General features: G+C 43.9%; 1 protein-coding gene across 2 annotated transcripts in view; it reads right to left on the reverse strand.

Annotated features, from left to right (window-relative positions):
* Positions 1 to 14,825, reverse strand: part of col5a2b (collagen, type V, alpha 2b) — a 35,645-nt gene that overhangs the window by 18,489 nt on the left and 2,331 nt on the right. Inside the window, exons 2-12 of one of the 2 annotated variants that reach the window (XM_077199407.1) lie at positions 4,748 to 4,960; positions 4,564 to 4,580; positions 4,404 to 4,436; positions 4,231 to 4,263; positions 3,965 to 4,018; positions 3,673 to 3,762; positions 2,263 to 2,340; positions 2,113 to 2,157; positions 1,950 to 2,003; positions 1,740 to 1,793; positions 1,496 to 1,549 (exon numbers count right to left, since the gene is read on the reverse strand). In XM_077199407.1, coding sequence (XP_077055522.1) covers positions 1,496 to 1,549; positions 1,740 to 1,793; positions 1,950 to 2,003; positions 2,113 to 2,157; positions 2,263 to 2,340; positions 3,673 to 3,762; positions 3,965 to 4,018; positions 4,231 to 4,263; positions 4,404 to 4,436; positions 4,564 to 4,580; positions 4,748 to 4,960 — 725 coding nt within the window. Of the gene's footprint in view, positions 1 to 1,495; positions 1,550 to 1,739; positions 1,794 to 1,949; positions 2,004 to 2,112; positions 2,158 to 2,262; positions 2,341 to 3,672; positions 3,763 to 3,964; positions 4,019 to 4,230; positions 4,264 to 4,403; positions 4,457 to 4,563; positions 4,581 to 4,747; positions 4,961 to 14,825 lie in introns of both variants that reach the window. The other variant, XM_077199406.1, reaches the window with a different exon arrangement.

Genomic DNA, 14,825 nt, shown 5'->3' on the forward strand with positions numbered 1-14,825 from the left:
ATTCGTTTTTTTATAGCAATTGCATTCCTCAGATGTTTTGATTAGTGTAAGTGTAGCACAGCACAGTTATTCAGTCTGTGAGCCACTAGTTAGCACCATGGCGTCTTGCATTCTGGGTTAAATGCTTCTAGCTCCCATGAACTAATTAATCTGTGCATGTTTAATGTGTCATTGTCTGCCACACTATTTATGTTCCACTCTTTGATTAAATTTTTTTCTCTCTCTGCTCACTTGTTTTTCCTTGTGTACTGCTTGAGTCATCTTGTAATTATTATCAGTTGCATTGTTATTAAAGCCTTTGATTTATATTTGAGTCTGTTTGACATTGTTGTCATCTGGAACTCTTTAAAATTACTCTATAATCAGAAAGAGCATTGAGGCGAGCAGGACGACCCCGAGGGACGTGAGAGAACGGCACGAGGCCGGTGGCGTGATTGATAATGATCGACACCTGCGTGATGCACCGTTCTCCTTGTTACAAGCATGTTTTAGAATTTTAGTCCATTTAGTTTAGGAGTTTTCACTCAATCGCAATCCCAGACATATGTGTGGAATTCTACGTCAACTTGTAAAGATCGCCAGAAGATTGTGGAAAAACCGAATGTCAAATGTTACATTGTTTATAACTTAAAGTCAGGGTTTGGCTTGTTAACATTACATGGCCCAGTTACCCAGGCTAACATTCTGGCAGGGTTCTCTCAAAGTTATGAACTAAAGTTTTTCCAGTAACGTTAACAGAATGTTTTAAAGTTATCTGGTCTTTAATAATGTTCTCAAACTGTTAGCACAAACACATTATTTATACATCATTCATGAAAAGTTTTCTTTCTATGCTTTAGTTGAACTTTCATCTAACGTTTTTTAAATGTTAGTACTCAGATAACATTTAAAGTAGCATTCCCATAATCTTGAAGAACGATAAAATTGAAATGTCTCCCTAACATTTGAATAACCAAGAAAAAAAAACATTTAAAAACTGAACATTCACAAATTACGTTTTCATCAACCAAATGGGAACACTAGCAAAACGTTCTTTGAACATATTTTTGTTAGCTGGGTATCCCATCCTGGTTTATGCTGACAAACTCTAAGGGCTAAAAGCCTTCTCTGCCATTCAAAAGTAGAAGTAAAATATTGATTATGACCCGACCAATTATGTTTAGAAGCCTGGAGTGGATCTTAAAATGAGCATACTTAGAAATCTAAGAGGAAACTCAAACAGGCTGTATTGTATTTGTTCATTCACAAACAACTATGCATATGTTCCATTTCTTTGAGATGCATTTTAAAAGCTGTACTTCTTGAACCTCTTGAAAACAGTGAGATGCATCACAATGGTCTGAGATGTTTGTCTACGGCAGATTTGGTGATGTGTCCAGATGATGTGTCCTGTGTGAATAGCCCATTAATCCTACACTATACTGCACATAAGGAACATTTCAGCAGCCATGTCTATAAAATGTCCAATATAATATCAACAGCAGCATTGTCTTACTGGGGAGCCAGGGAATCCTTTTTCTCCTGTATTTCCAGGGGGTCCAGGCTCACCCTATTACAGAGAGGAACAAAACTGTGTTATCATAAGCACAGGGAAACCCTTCTTACTTCTGTTCAGTGTATTCAAACTTTGTAACATGTACATGACAGCATTTTTTAAAGATTGGACACCATATTGAATAAACTGCTTTTCTATTATGTTTAAATAATGAAATCACTGGGTGAATTGTTAATCTACTTACATCTGGACCAGGTTTTCCTGGAGGACCATCTGGTCCCCTTGGACCAAAAGAGCCCTACAGAGAAAAAAAATCCTTATTGCACAGTAAGTGACACAATTGTTTTTCTTGAACTATATGGCATGGATGAATATTAGAAACCTACAGGCACATTGTATTAATTTACCAGTAATTGTCAGAATATTTATCATGGCGTAAAGGCATTAGTCTTACCATGGGTCCAGGATCACCCGCATCTCCTGGCGAACCTTGTGCTCCTGTTGGCCCCTGAGTGAGTACATTTAGTGAAAACGTGCAGTGTGAAAAAAAGAAGAAAAAAACATTGAAATGATGACATTCGTTACATGTAGACAGCACCAAGCTTGAGAGAACTTACTGGTGGACCAGGTGGGCCTGGATGACCTCTTGATCCTGATTCACCCTGATCTCAACAAAGATGTTATATCTCAGTTTAGTGGTTCTATATGGCAATCCAGCTAAATATTTATATTAAAAAAGTCATTATTGAATGTGGAAAGATCCTTACCGGTGATCCAGAGACCATCCCCGCCATTCCATGCTTTCCATCCTGGAATCCAGAGGCCATTTGAGAAGCAAAGTGACTCTGTAAAACATAAATGTCACCATAGATTTACAGATCAGCAGATTAAAGTCACCATGAAATCAAAATGGACTATTCTTGTTTTTTAAAGGAATATTGCACTATTTATCCGTGCACTTCATTATTTAAAAAAAATGCATGTGCCCTTGTAATCTTTAATCAAACTTCCCCTCCTTCTTTCAGCGACATCTCTTCTCTTCTCTGATGACGTGTTTATTGACATGAGTCAATAAGTGTACTTACCTAAGAAAGTGCTGGGTAATATATGGTAACTACATGGGTTAAGGTTAGGTTTAGGGGTAGGTTCAGGGTTAGTACCTAGTTATTACCCAGTTATTGCAATAACTATAATAAGCACATATGCGGGAACAGGACTGTAAAATAAAGTGCTACCATGATTTTTCCCACTGTAAATTCCAGAGTGGTAAACCCACAATGATGATCACCTTATAAAACACTCACATCAAAAACTGTTGACCAGAAACACTGTTACTCAGTGATGTAAGGTCACCATGAAATTAAAATTGACCATTTTGTGTGGAATAATGTTGCATTTATTAAAGCACTATATAAATGAAGGTGGCTCGACTTGACTATTATAGATCACATATCCATGCATCATTAAAAAATGTATTTCCCCTATCTAATCTTAATTCAAAAATATGAACTTCCCCTCCCCAAGTCCGCTTTGCAATGACATCTCTTCTCTGATAACTTTTTCACCAGCGCAAGGGAGGGACAATAACTGCTCCCGTCCAGCAACCTGTCACTCACATGAGATCGCATCATTTAGCAAACGTCAATGATCCAATCAATTCCAGATCAATAGAAATTAAGTTCTGCTCTATGTTTTTTTTTTTCTTGTTCTAGAAGCAGTTTCACTCAGACATATGTCACAATAGGTAAGAAAAGATGGTCACAATGTTCATTTCATGCCACTTTCAATAAATGTTATAAAGGTGTATGAAAAGAACATTTTGGTAGTTTAAAAAAAACAGCAGGATCAAGTTCGGATTTGGTGGGTTTGCTTGCGTTTTGTATTATCACTAAAATGGTAATTAAAATCACTAGTAAACTAGTAATACAGCATTTTCATCTTTGGTGTTTGGTGAAAGAAATGAGGCATTGTGTTTTACTTAAATCCCTCTTTTTTACAACTATATACATTATAGATTATTTTTCTTCTACTTTTTTTTACTACATTTTATCTTCATTTAGTAATAATATTCACGACATATTCAGATCAAAGTAACACATTTTATCATTCTAATCACTGATAGAGGATGTAAGAAATACAGGACAACAAAACCAGGATAGATAATATTACCAACTCACCCCAGGCAGTGAATTGCCCACAGGACCAGGCTCGCCTGGCATGCCTGGGACACCTGGCTCTCCATCAAAACCAGTAGGACCTGAGACACCCTTCACAAAAACGCATTGCATGTCACTATTTTAACAATTTAGCTGTCATTTACTACATTAAACTATGTTTACACTTAAATTAATTTTGGTTAGAAATTACATGAAATAAGAGAGAAAGTACATTTTTGTATATAACTTTCTGAGGTGAAATAGCCTCATAACAGAATACAAATGGCTATAGGTATTGGTAAATGTCACATACTCGTCTTCCTTTGCTTCCTGGATATCCTGCTCGGCCATCTGGTCCTGGGGGACCCTGTTTGACACACACGACAATGGACATCACTTTGATTGACATTACAAAGAAAAAGGATTTGGGGGAAGAAAAAGAAAAATATTGGTGTGTGTGTGTGTGTGTTTGTGTGTGTGTGTGTGTGTGTGTGTGTGTGTGTGTGTGTGTGTGTGTGTGTGTGTGTGTGTGTGTGTGTGTGTGTGTGTGTGTGTGTGTGTGTGTGATTATTTTTTCACCATTGGTCCTGGACGCCCAGGTACTCCCACAATCTAAGAAAAAAAAACCATGAATTCAAAATAGTAAAACAGTATAACAATTTTAACACTATAGCCTACTGTCATATTATTATATCTGCCATAAAATATTGCATGGACATATGATGGACAGAAGCATACTATTATAGACTCACATAGGGAATGTCACCAGGTTCACCTTTTTCACCCTGTAAAAAAACATGCAGGTCTAATCAAAACTTTATATATATTAATTTGTGATTGGGAAAAAACATATTACAAATAGACCTAACAAATATGAATCTATATGACTGAATTTTAAAAATATCCACGTACCTTAAACGCAATTGTTTCTGCAAAAGAAACACAAAATAGAATTAAATTAATTCAAAGACTTAATTATAATAAATATACCCTAATAAATGATAAATAAACGATCTCCCCTCCTCATCTAAATAATATTTTATTTTCGAATCTAATTGACGTCTGCCCTCTAGCGGCCGTTTCGTGTAAGACTCACCGATCCTTCCACGCGCACTGGCGAAGGTTTGACACACAGGACAGCACTCTCCATCTGGGATGATGAACTGTTCGCATCCCTTAAGCTCCTCACAGCGGACCTCCTCACAGATCACCCGGCCGTTATCACAGACACAAAGTCTGCACGGCTCTGGCTTCCAAATCTCATTTTCGGAATAATTCTGATCACCGTCTTTACAATTTTTCGTGTCCTCTGTTCAAAGACGAAAATAAAAACAAACATAAGGATTTTTATATCAGTCATTTATCATACACAAACATTACATTCTTTTAAATCACATGAAAAGTGTTTTGTGAAAATGAAAGACGCAATTATGTAGCTAGGCTATTTATTTAAATTGGTAATATTTTTTCTCTTAGCTTCCAAAATTGTAGCTTCCAAATTATAGCCTTCTTTATTTATTTATACTTATTGTTTGTGGTGAGATTGGTTTGCCTTTTTGGCAAAATCAGCAGCAATTCTGTCCGCCAGGAGATGGCGTCAAGCGTCAAGAATCACTTTTTTCACATTAAATTAGTTATTCTCATTTTGATATTTTAATCTTAAAATTCCACTTTGGTTATGCTTACTGCTAATATTGTGGTAGAAACTCACAGATTTTCCGTTATGTCTTCGTATACTGGTTACTAGAAGCTAACAGTCCTTACAAATACTTAGCATGCTAACACAATATCCACCACAACCAGTGCTACAAACATTATTTGCTGTTGATTGTTTCTACAATTAACAGTCGTAACATGGTATCACTATCAAGGGAAAAAGGTTATTTAAATAAAAAAGAAATCACAAAGACTCTGAATGTGTCTTACATTGTTTGAAGAACATGCCAAATCTGCATTAGGGTATTAGCAGATAGCCCAAACTCTTGTGAGTTTTCTGATTGTCTAACTCACGCGGACTGCGGTCAGATTGATTTATCGATCGATCGATTGATTGATTGATTGATTGATTGGTCACACCATGAATATAGGCTAATACATTGCAAAAAATACTATAATTTACTATACTTTCAGAAGGTATTGTTAGTGCTGAGGATGTAAGTGGATAACATTTTTAATTTCTTAATTGATTTCACATTGTTGTCAGTCAGAGCCAGAGGCACACATTCAAGCTGTTTGTCTGTCTATCAACATATAAAGTAACAAAAGTGTCTGGGCATCGCAGACCCCTCAGAGAGAGCCTCATGATATAAAGCACTGGTCCCATTGGTCTGGTCCATAATGTGTCCTTGAAAAGGACATGTAAATAGCTATAATTATAAGTTAAAGTATAAAGTAGCCTACAATGGTTTAGACTCAGACAGAACTAGAGCAATGCCACCATTCATCCAGTTGTACTTGCCCTCATTTAGCTGGTGATATGCCACACCCTGTAATTGAGGTCTGCAACTGGAGACTTTCAGCCATTTTTCACTCAGACTTTTGAGGATTCACCTCTTGTGTACCACATCAAGAACCACATCTTGAATCTTTTTTTCTGTCAAATTATGGGGCTGGTCTGTCTATACAGTACACCTTTCTGTCTGACCAACATTGCTTTAAAACAATTCTCTGCTTGAATGGTACAAAACTTCTTAACTTTTATAGCTTATCTTGTCCTCCTATCTCTGTTTCATACAATATTGATATTGTCAGACACAATCAGCACCAAAATTCTGTTCCTAGTGCCAATGTACACTGTTAAACATAATGCAAAACTGAATTAGACAGCAAATTGCTACATTTCAGTAATACCATATTGAAATACCAAATCTAAAGAAAATAATAATCAAAAAAATATATGATATCAAAACAATTACAGTTTTTTTGTTTGGGGGGGGGGGGGGGGTCTACAATTACTAGGACCAGTTTCTTAATTCTTGTAACTTTATCAAAACTCTTCACACACTGAACACAACATGTGGGCTTTGTCACAAAATGCATTCAATGACTTCTTTCAGTGACCACCACCAAAACATTACAATACTCTTTTAAAAACTGTTAAACTCTAAAAACCTCACATAATACAAAACTCAATAAGACAGCAATTTGCTACATCTCTACAGAAATACCATATCAAAATATATTTTGAATCTAATAAATTCAATACTATGAAGTAATTAGATGTAGCACATACACAGGTGTTCATTGCCATCTATACTGTACAAAAGGGGACAACTTAGAAAACATTGTGTACTGTAATGTTAACATAGGCCATATAAAATATGCAGCAGTGAATTCTAAACATTAAAGAGGTTTAAATAAAATTTACAAAAGAAAACATACTGTAATGCTACCTGTTGTTACAGTTTTTAGGCCATTGTTTTATGAGTGACGTGTGTTTGTTGGGTGAAACCTTTGAAAGTGTTATGGAAGAATGGCTTGGTTTGAGACATGTTTGAAGTGTTTTGGTAGTCTTTGTGCATTTTACATGTAAAATTTACTGCTGTGTCAAGCTGAAAGTTGATGGGAACTGTATGAAGAGTTTGGGGTCCCAGCAAATGTAAAATACAAAAACTGTAATACTTTCACATAATTGTGGAGGAATGCATAATAAATGACCTAACATATCAGCAGTCAGAATATTGACCACAGTTTTATAATAATAAACCCGAGGAGAAGATGCCAAATTAATTGTCCTTCATGTCTCTTTTAAACCCTCTCATGTCTTGTCTGTGTCTCTGAGCGACAGCTCCAGGCTGAGTAACTCTTCTTGATTAGATGCTGTAGCAAGACAGAGACGGTAGACAGAGTAAATGCCAGTTTTGATGCTCAAAGTCTGTCGCATTAGAGTCTATCCTGACGGCTGGCTTCTAGCGTGGCTTCCACTGCTGTAATCAAGCAATAATATGTATGACTATCTGAAAGCCTTTAATACAGTGCGTCTAGTGCAGAAACACAGTGGAAGTGCAGACAGCTTTATGGAAGGGAAGAAGTCTTTTAGGAGACATTTGTTGCCCCTACTTTCATCAAAGGCGTTTGTGACAGCTGTAATTGTTTGAGTAAAGGCCCAAATTATGTCATAAAGACATTCCAAGCAATTAAGAAGACTAAGTGAAATTTCTCTGCACTTTACTTTTCAAAATAGTAGACTTTGTGAGATAAATAACGGAAGTGAACATATAAATATTTGAAATATAAATGTTTAAACTTCACAAATTCTTAGGAACAGCTAAACATCCCCATCTTAAATATCAGTAAACAGGGCACTCTTGCCAATGGCCAGTGACTTACGAAAATATACTGGCCATAAATATTTTTTTACCAGCCATGAAACAGATAAATCGTTATTAATGTTACAAACGTTATAAGTGATTGTTCTTTATCTTTTGGTCTTTGATTAACATTCAAACACTTTAATATTATGCTGCTGTCACTTTAAGAGCTAATGCACAGATCCAGTAATGTTAAATATGTGTTTTATTTCTCAACTGTTTACGTTCAGATAAGACATAACTGACTATGTAATGTTTAGAAGGATACTTGCCAAGACGGGCATTTTGGCATAATTTTGTTAGAATATGTCTGTTCAAGCACAAGAAGACTTGAAAGGGAGCTCAGTTCAGTATTTGTGTGCTGTCTGAGACGTGGATTTCTGGGCACAGGAGTCTGATGTTTGCACATAGAAAACTTCTCACACAGCGCGCGAGTAATAAATTGAGTTCCCTTTCAGTCGATAACGTCGGACGTAGTCGACGTCGACTGAATTGGGATCACGCTAGGGAGCCTATCATCTTCGATTACTATTGAACGAGCCAATGGAATTTGGCGTGCGTGATTTGCATCACACACTCCGCCCCCGCGGCGCGGGTATAAATACGGAAGTGGATGCACGCACTAGTTGCCTTTCGCTTCGGAGCCGTTCGTCTTTGATGTCTCTGAAGAGTGCTGTTGTGTTCAAACGAGCGAGTGTGTCGGTGTTCTTACGGGAAGACCTCTCCAGTGTTGGTGTTCTACAGCGTGGTGCAGCGGTGATCGCGAGCTTCTCGGCTCTCAACTGCTGTTTTAACAGCATCAAATTTCTATTGTTTGTTTGTGTGTTGACGGTTGGTTAGAGGGCGAGAAGTGAGTGCTTCACTGTTAGTTGAAAGACTATTCAGTGTTTGCCGCGGTCATTCCCTGTGTGCTCCGGCACTGGTGACGGTCCCATTTCCTAAAAGAGCAACACGGGTGTGAGTGCGTCTTTTTCAAGATGCCATTCCATCCGTGCGTTTCTGGGTGCGGTCTGGCACTATCCCCCTCTGACGGTCACGAAAGTTGTGTCGCATGTTTGGGCTTACAGCATGCTGAGGCAGCTTTCGTGGATGAGTCATGTTCTCACTGCGGGAACATGACCATCTCGGTGTTGAGATCTAGACTCGCCTTCGTCAAAAGCGTTGGTGCAGTCCCCACCTTGGGCCCCGCCCTTGTTCTTCCTCTGGGTTACCTTCCCAGAGGAGGACTGGGGCGCCGTCCGTACGTGTGGAACCCTCCACCGTGTCCCGAGCCGTCTCGGTTGGATGATTGGTATATCGGGGCGAGCCGTACTGGTTCTCAGTCCGCCGCCCCGGTTCCTTTCTTTCCTGAAGTGCATGAGGAGCTGACGAGGGCATGGATGGCACCTTTCTCTGCCAGAAACCGCCTGAGTAGCTCCTCCCCCCTCACTACCCTTGATGGGGGAGCGGTGAAGGGTTACGAGGCTATCCCTCCGGTGGAGCGGGCCGTTGCGATGCAGTTATGCCCAACGGTGGCCGCTTCCTGGAGGGGTGATCCTCGTCACCCCTCTAAAGCCTGTAAGTTCTCGTCCGCTCTTACGGGCAAGCCTTACAAAGCTTGTGGGCAAGCCGCTTCCTCCTTGCATGCCATGGCGTTGCTCCAGGTCCACCAGTCCCAGGCACTCATGAACATGCACGAGGGTAGTTCGGACCGTGAGCTCATGGGTGAGCTCCGCACTGCAACTGACCTCGCCCTCCGGGCGGCGAAGGTTGCAGCTCGCGCGGTCGGTTCGGCGATGTCCACACTGGTGGTCCAGGAGCGCCATCTCTGGCTCAACCTGGCCGATATGAGAGAAGCGGACAAGGTTCGGTTCCTGGACTCTCCCATTTCCCAGGTTGGGTTATTCGGCGACGCTGTGGAGAACTTTGCCCAACAGTTCTCTACAGCTCAGAAACAGACGGAGGCCATCCGGCACATCCTGCCTCGGAGGGACGCTGCTGCCTACACCCGCCCACCGAGGTCAGATCCTCCGCCTGCTCGTCGCCGAGGGCGTCCGCCCGCAGCCGCCTCAGCTCCCGCCGGACCATCGCAGCAGCCTTCACCCAGGTTCCGGCGTGGAGCCGGCCGCGGAAGGGGCGCCCAGCCTGCTCCAGGCGCTGCCAGGCCAGGTGGTGAGCATCAGCGCAAAAGAAAACGCTGAACCTGGACGGGCTCTCAGGGATGGAGGAGTTGCTCGTGGAGTGGTCACCGATCCACTCCCTCTGGCTGGTTGGAGGGCCGGCTGAAGTTTTTTGTTATGTGTGTGTCTGTTCCGCCGCTGGCCCCTATAAAAACGGGGTTAGCGGTACCCACATATTCAGAAAAAGAGCAAATTTTCTATTCCTGAGTCCCAAGTGGACTAGTCTGGCGGGTGTGACCCTGTATTAGCCTTACATCCCCCAGCTTCCCTTGGTCGCCAGCAGGCAGCTTGGGGCGTTCGAGGACCCGGTCATCCGCCTTCTCACGTCCCCTGCCGCTAGTGGAGACAGGTAAGTGTTGCACTGCACACTAACACCACTATCTCTACTACGCTGCCCCACCTCAGGCTCGGCTACCCCGCTCAAGTCAGTGATAATCATCACATTAGGTGTTGAGCAGACGTGCTCCTGAAAATTCAGTGATATTCATCACACCGAGTGTGGAGCAAAAGTGCTCCTGACTTGTGCGTGTTTATCTTATCCTGCTGGCGAAGTATTTGATATAGCCGCTCCTCCAGCCGGTACGAAGGCCAGTCGCAAACTCGCCTTCGTGCTACTAGGTGGTGAGTCGTGACCATCTTGGCCCAAGATTGGTCTGCAGCTTTGACCTGAAAGACATGTGCTTCAGATCTCTACCTCCCGCACCGCAGGCCATCCTGTGGGTTGCGTCTAAGGGTGGAGTATCAGTACAGTGTCCTTCCCCTCGAGTGCTCCAGAGCCCGTTGGGTCTTCAGGTCAACTGGAAGAGAGTAATCTCGCCCACGGGCTGAGTATCTCTTTTTCAGTTTTGGAGAGGTACTCGGTCTAACACGTCTCTCCAGTGAGAATGTGTTCAGCTGGTGTTGAAGTGAGAAAGGGTCCCACTGAAAGAACTTTCAGAGGCTCCTGGGGTATATGGTAGTCGCAGCCTTTGGCTTCCTCCATATGTGACCGCTTCAGCGCTAGCTTCACGATCGAGTCCCGAGGTGACCGTGGCAGAGCAGCTCACCCTGTGTGACTATAGTTCATCCCGGTCTGCTGCCAAACCCTCTTCAACAGAGGGGCCATGTACAAAGGGCGTGTTTTAACGGGGGCCTGGGCGACCCCCGACTACACGGGCATTCGTGGCTCGAGTGGTTAGACATTGCGACCGTTGCGCAAGCTTCCCCTGCATGTCACAACTCACCCGTCACCTCCTCCTTGGAGTCAGACGCTTCTGAGGGCGCCTCGTTCCACTCCTCCCGCTTACTCAATCGTGCCGCCATCGAGCCTCATGACAGTTATAGCCAGGGCAAGTGGAGACTCCATCCCCTGGGTCCGGTGGGTCATGACCATTCCGGGGCCGCTCAGTCGCCCCCGGTTTCATTTTTCCGCCAGTGTTTGTGTAAACCGAGCGGACTACCCTTGGACAAACTCTGGGTCTCAGCGGCCCCAGGGGCCCGCAGAAATGCGTTTAACCCCAGTGAGCCTTCTTAAAGTGACTGCGACTCATGGTCGCCTTGCGCCTGCTCAAGTCAGTGAAATCATCACTCTTCATGTTGAGCAGAATTGCTCCTGAAACTCAGTGAAGTTCATCGCACTCAGGTGTTGAGCAGCAATGCTCCTGTAGCTCAGTGAGTTCATCACATGTAGCTCAGTGAATTTGTCACACGCAGTGCTGAGCAGAAATGCTCCTGGTGCTCAGTGAAGTGCTTCGGACTCAAGTGTTGAGCAGAAATGCTCCTGAAGCTCAGTGAGTTTATCACACTCAGGTGTTGAGCAGGAATGCTCCTGAAGCTCAGTGAACCTGTCACACTCAAGTGCTGAGCAGAAATGCTCCTGTCGCTCAGTGAAGTTCTTCGCACTCAAGTGTTGAGCAGAAATGCTCCTGAAGCTCGGTGAGTTTATCACACTCAGGTGTTGAGCAGGAATGCTCCTGAAGCTCAGTGAACTTGTCACACCCAAGTGCTGAGCAGAAAATGCTCCAGAAGCCCAGTGATCTTCACATGTTGTGTTGAGCAATGCTCCTGTCTTTTGCGCCCGTCGCTTGCACCTACGTGCCAAGTCAGGAGAGGAACAGGTCTTCATAGTTGCCCCTTATTGGCCCAACTAGACCTGGTTCCCATCAACAGCCTTCCTGACTTCCCTTGAAAACTCTTTCGGGGACGGGGCACGATGGCACCCGCGTTCTTCCCCCGGAGATTCCGGGCGGTCTTACATCTGAACTCGGAGGTTCAGGTGGCTATCACAAGAACATGTGATAGTTACCATCACGTCGGCGAGCACCCCCAAGAATTGGGTAGCGTGCTTACGCCGTTAGAAGTGGAACCTAGTCGTTGAGTGCGTCTTCTCTCCAGAGGAGATCCTAAAAGCTTTCGATCACTTCAGTGCTCTCTTTCCTGCAAAATGGGTTGCAGTAGGCTGTTTTCCTTCACCCTCAAAATGATGTTGCCTCGGTGTTTAAACGACGCTCATCGTGTTGCAGAAGTATGCAGAAGCACGTTCTGATCGTCAGGTTCCTGAGGAGCAAGGTCTTGTAATCCTTGTGTCCCTCTTTATCCTCTTGGGCCTTGTCCCTGCAGAGACCGCCCCTGAGCCACTGCAGGCAGTGAGTTAAAAAATCTGTTATATCAGTTCTCCTGCTCGCGTGGTCTCTACTAGAGGGTAGGGACTTGCTCGCTTTCGGTCAACGTATTGTGCCTGGAGTCTGGGCCGGCTAACTCTCACAAGCTGAGACCCCGGCTCGGATTGTGCCCAAGGTTCCTACCTCTCCCGTAATAGGAGCAGGTGGTGAGCCTGCAAGCGCTGCCCTAGAGGAGGCAGATCCAGCCCTGGCTTCTCTGTCCGTTCGCTTGGACGTGTACAGAATGCAAGTCATAGACCTCAGACCAGCTCTACAAATATCTGTTGGAATTCAGCAGAGAGGGAAGGCTGTTTCCATGCAAAGTTGCACTTAGTGCTTGCCTTCACTTCGGTAAAGATCCGAGATGCAACATGTCCACTTAGGTGTTGAGCTCCTCTGTGATGAGTGTAAAGTGCTCCGCCTGGGCGTTGACGATATGCTTTGCTAAAACAGATTCTAGAGTTGGGGGCTGGACGACACCTAGTTGAACCGCTGCTTCCTGTGGGCTCCCTTCTCATGAAGCCAGTTTCACCGTGAGCCCGGTTCAAGTGTCGGCTTGCTGCGCCATTCCCCTCCTATGGACTGGATACGTGCGCCTTTCTACTCCAGTTGAGTTCCCTTAAAATTGAACCCTGTTGAGTTCCTCCACACCCCTCCGACGTCGGACGTGCGGAACGTCTTGTGTTAGGCCTACCACTCGTAAGCAGTGTGGAACCTGTGTTAGGCTGGGTCCATATGTTGCGGTCCCTTCGGCGACCCCATATGTGTATTCTTCCACGATACGGCTCCCTGCGGTGAGCCCGTGTCTTCCCTCGGCAGAGTCTCTCTGCCGTCAATGTCCGGTGTGTCTCCCCCCGTCTTAGGCTGGAGCCATCCCAGTGTCATTCCATATGTTAGACTGCCCGGTTTCCGCCCAGTTCATATGTGTATTTTCCACGTTACCTCCCTCTGGGTTGGACGTGGCTTCCGCAGCGTCCCTTCCTTCCAATGTACGGGGAACGCTTTCCCAGTGGTCCTGTAGGAACAGCAGTGACTTCCCTGGCCTAACCCCTGTCCTTCCCCGCCTTAAATTTGCGGGGGCATCAGGAGGCTTTGGTTTAGGCGCTGGAAGGTGGCAGCGTTAGTGGCGTGTTCAAAGGGTGATCCCAATTCAGTCGACGTCGACTACGTTATCGACTGAAAGGGAACGTCCTGGTTGCGTATGCAACCCACCGTTCCCTGAAGGAGGGAACGGAGGACATAGTCCCCTTGCCACTACCGCTGGACCACCGCTGACCCCGGGTTACTCTCGGCTCCTCAGCGAAAAGCAACTAGTGCGTGCATCCACTTCCGTATTTATACCCGCGCCGCGGGGGCGGAGTGTGTGATGCAAATCACGCACGCCAAATTCCATTGACTCGTTCAATAGTAATCGAAGATGATAGGCTCCCTAGCGTGATCCCAATTCAGTCGACGTCGACTACGTCCTCCGTTCCCTCCTTCAGGGAACGGTGGGTTGCATACGCAACCAGGACGTTCCCTTTCGCGTCTTCTTGAGCTTGAATATTTAAATTGGCAAGGCTTAAACATTCATGACGATGCAGTGCTGCCCTGTCAACTGTCCCGAGCACCGTTCACGTTTGTTCACGCTTAATGTTCTCACAATTTTGCATTGTTAGAATTTATAAAAATGTCACTGGCCAACTGGCGATTGACACCATTTCATATACTCGCCAGCATTCTATTTGCATTAGGCGAGTGTTCATTTTAGGGCCTGTCTGTGACCATGTAAATACTGAAGGCTTGAAATAATATTAAATGTATATTATTTTTAGTCTTGTCAATGGCATTGGTGCAGTAACTCTACTACCAGAAAGACACCTGCTGCTACTCAGCTGTATGAAACTGGCCATTTTTAAAGCACGATTTTGAAAAGACAGCAAGTACCAATTTAGTGAAAAAGCACATAGGTTATTTTAGGGAAACCACAGCGGCCTCTATTATAGGTTCTGCTTAAGGTTAGCCTGTGGGCAACTTTTATTTCTGTCAAAGTGAAAAGGCACACCCTTTGTCTGAAGTTTTTAACA

Source organism: Siphateles boraxobius, unplaced genomic scaffold (assembly GCF_051911475.1).
Source record: "Siphateles boraxobius isolate OS27281-9 unplaced genomic scaffold, OSU_SipBor_1 41, whole genome shotgun sequence".
Lineage (NCBI taxonomy): Eukaryota > Metazoa > Chordata > Actinopteri > Cypriniformes > Leuciscidae > Siphateles > Siphateles boraxobius.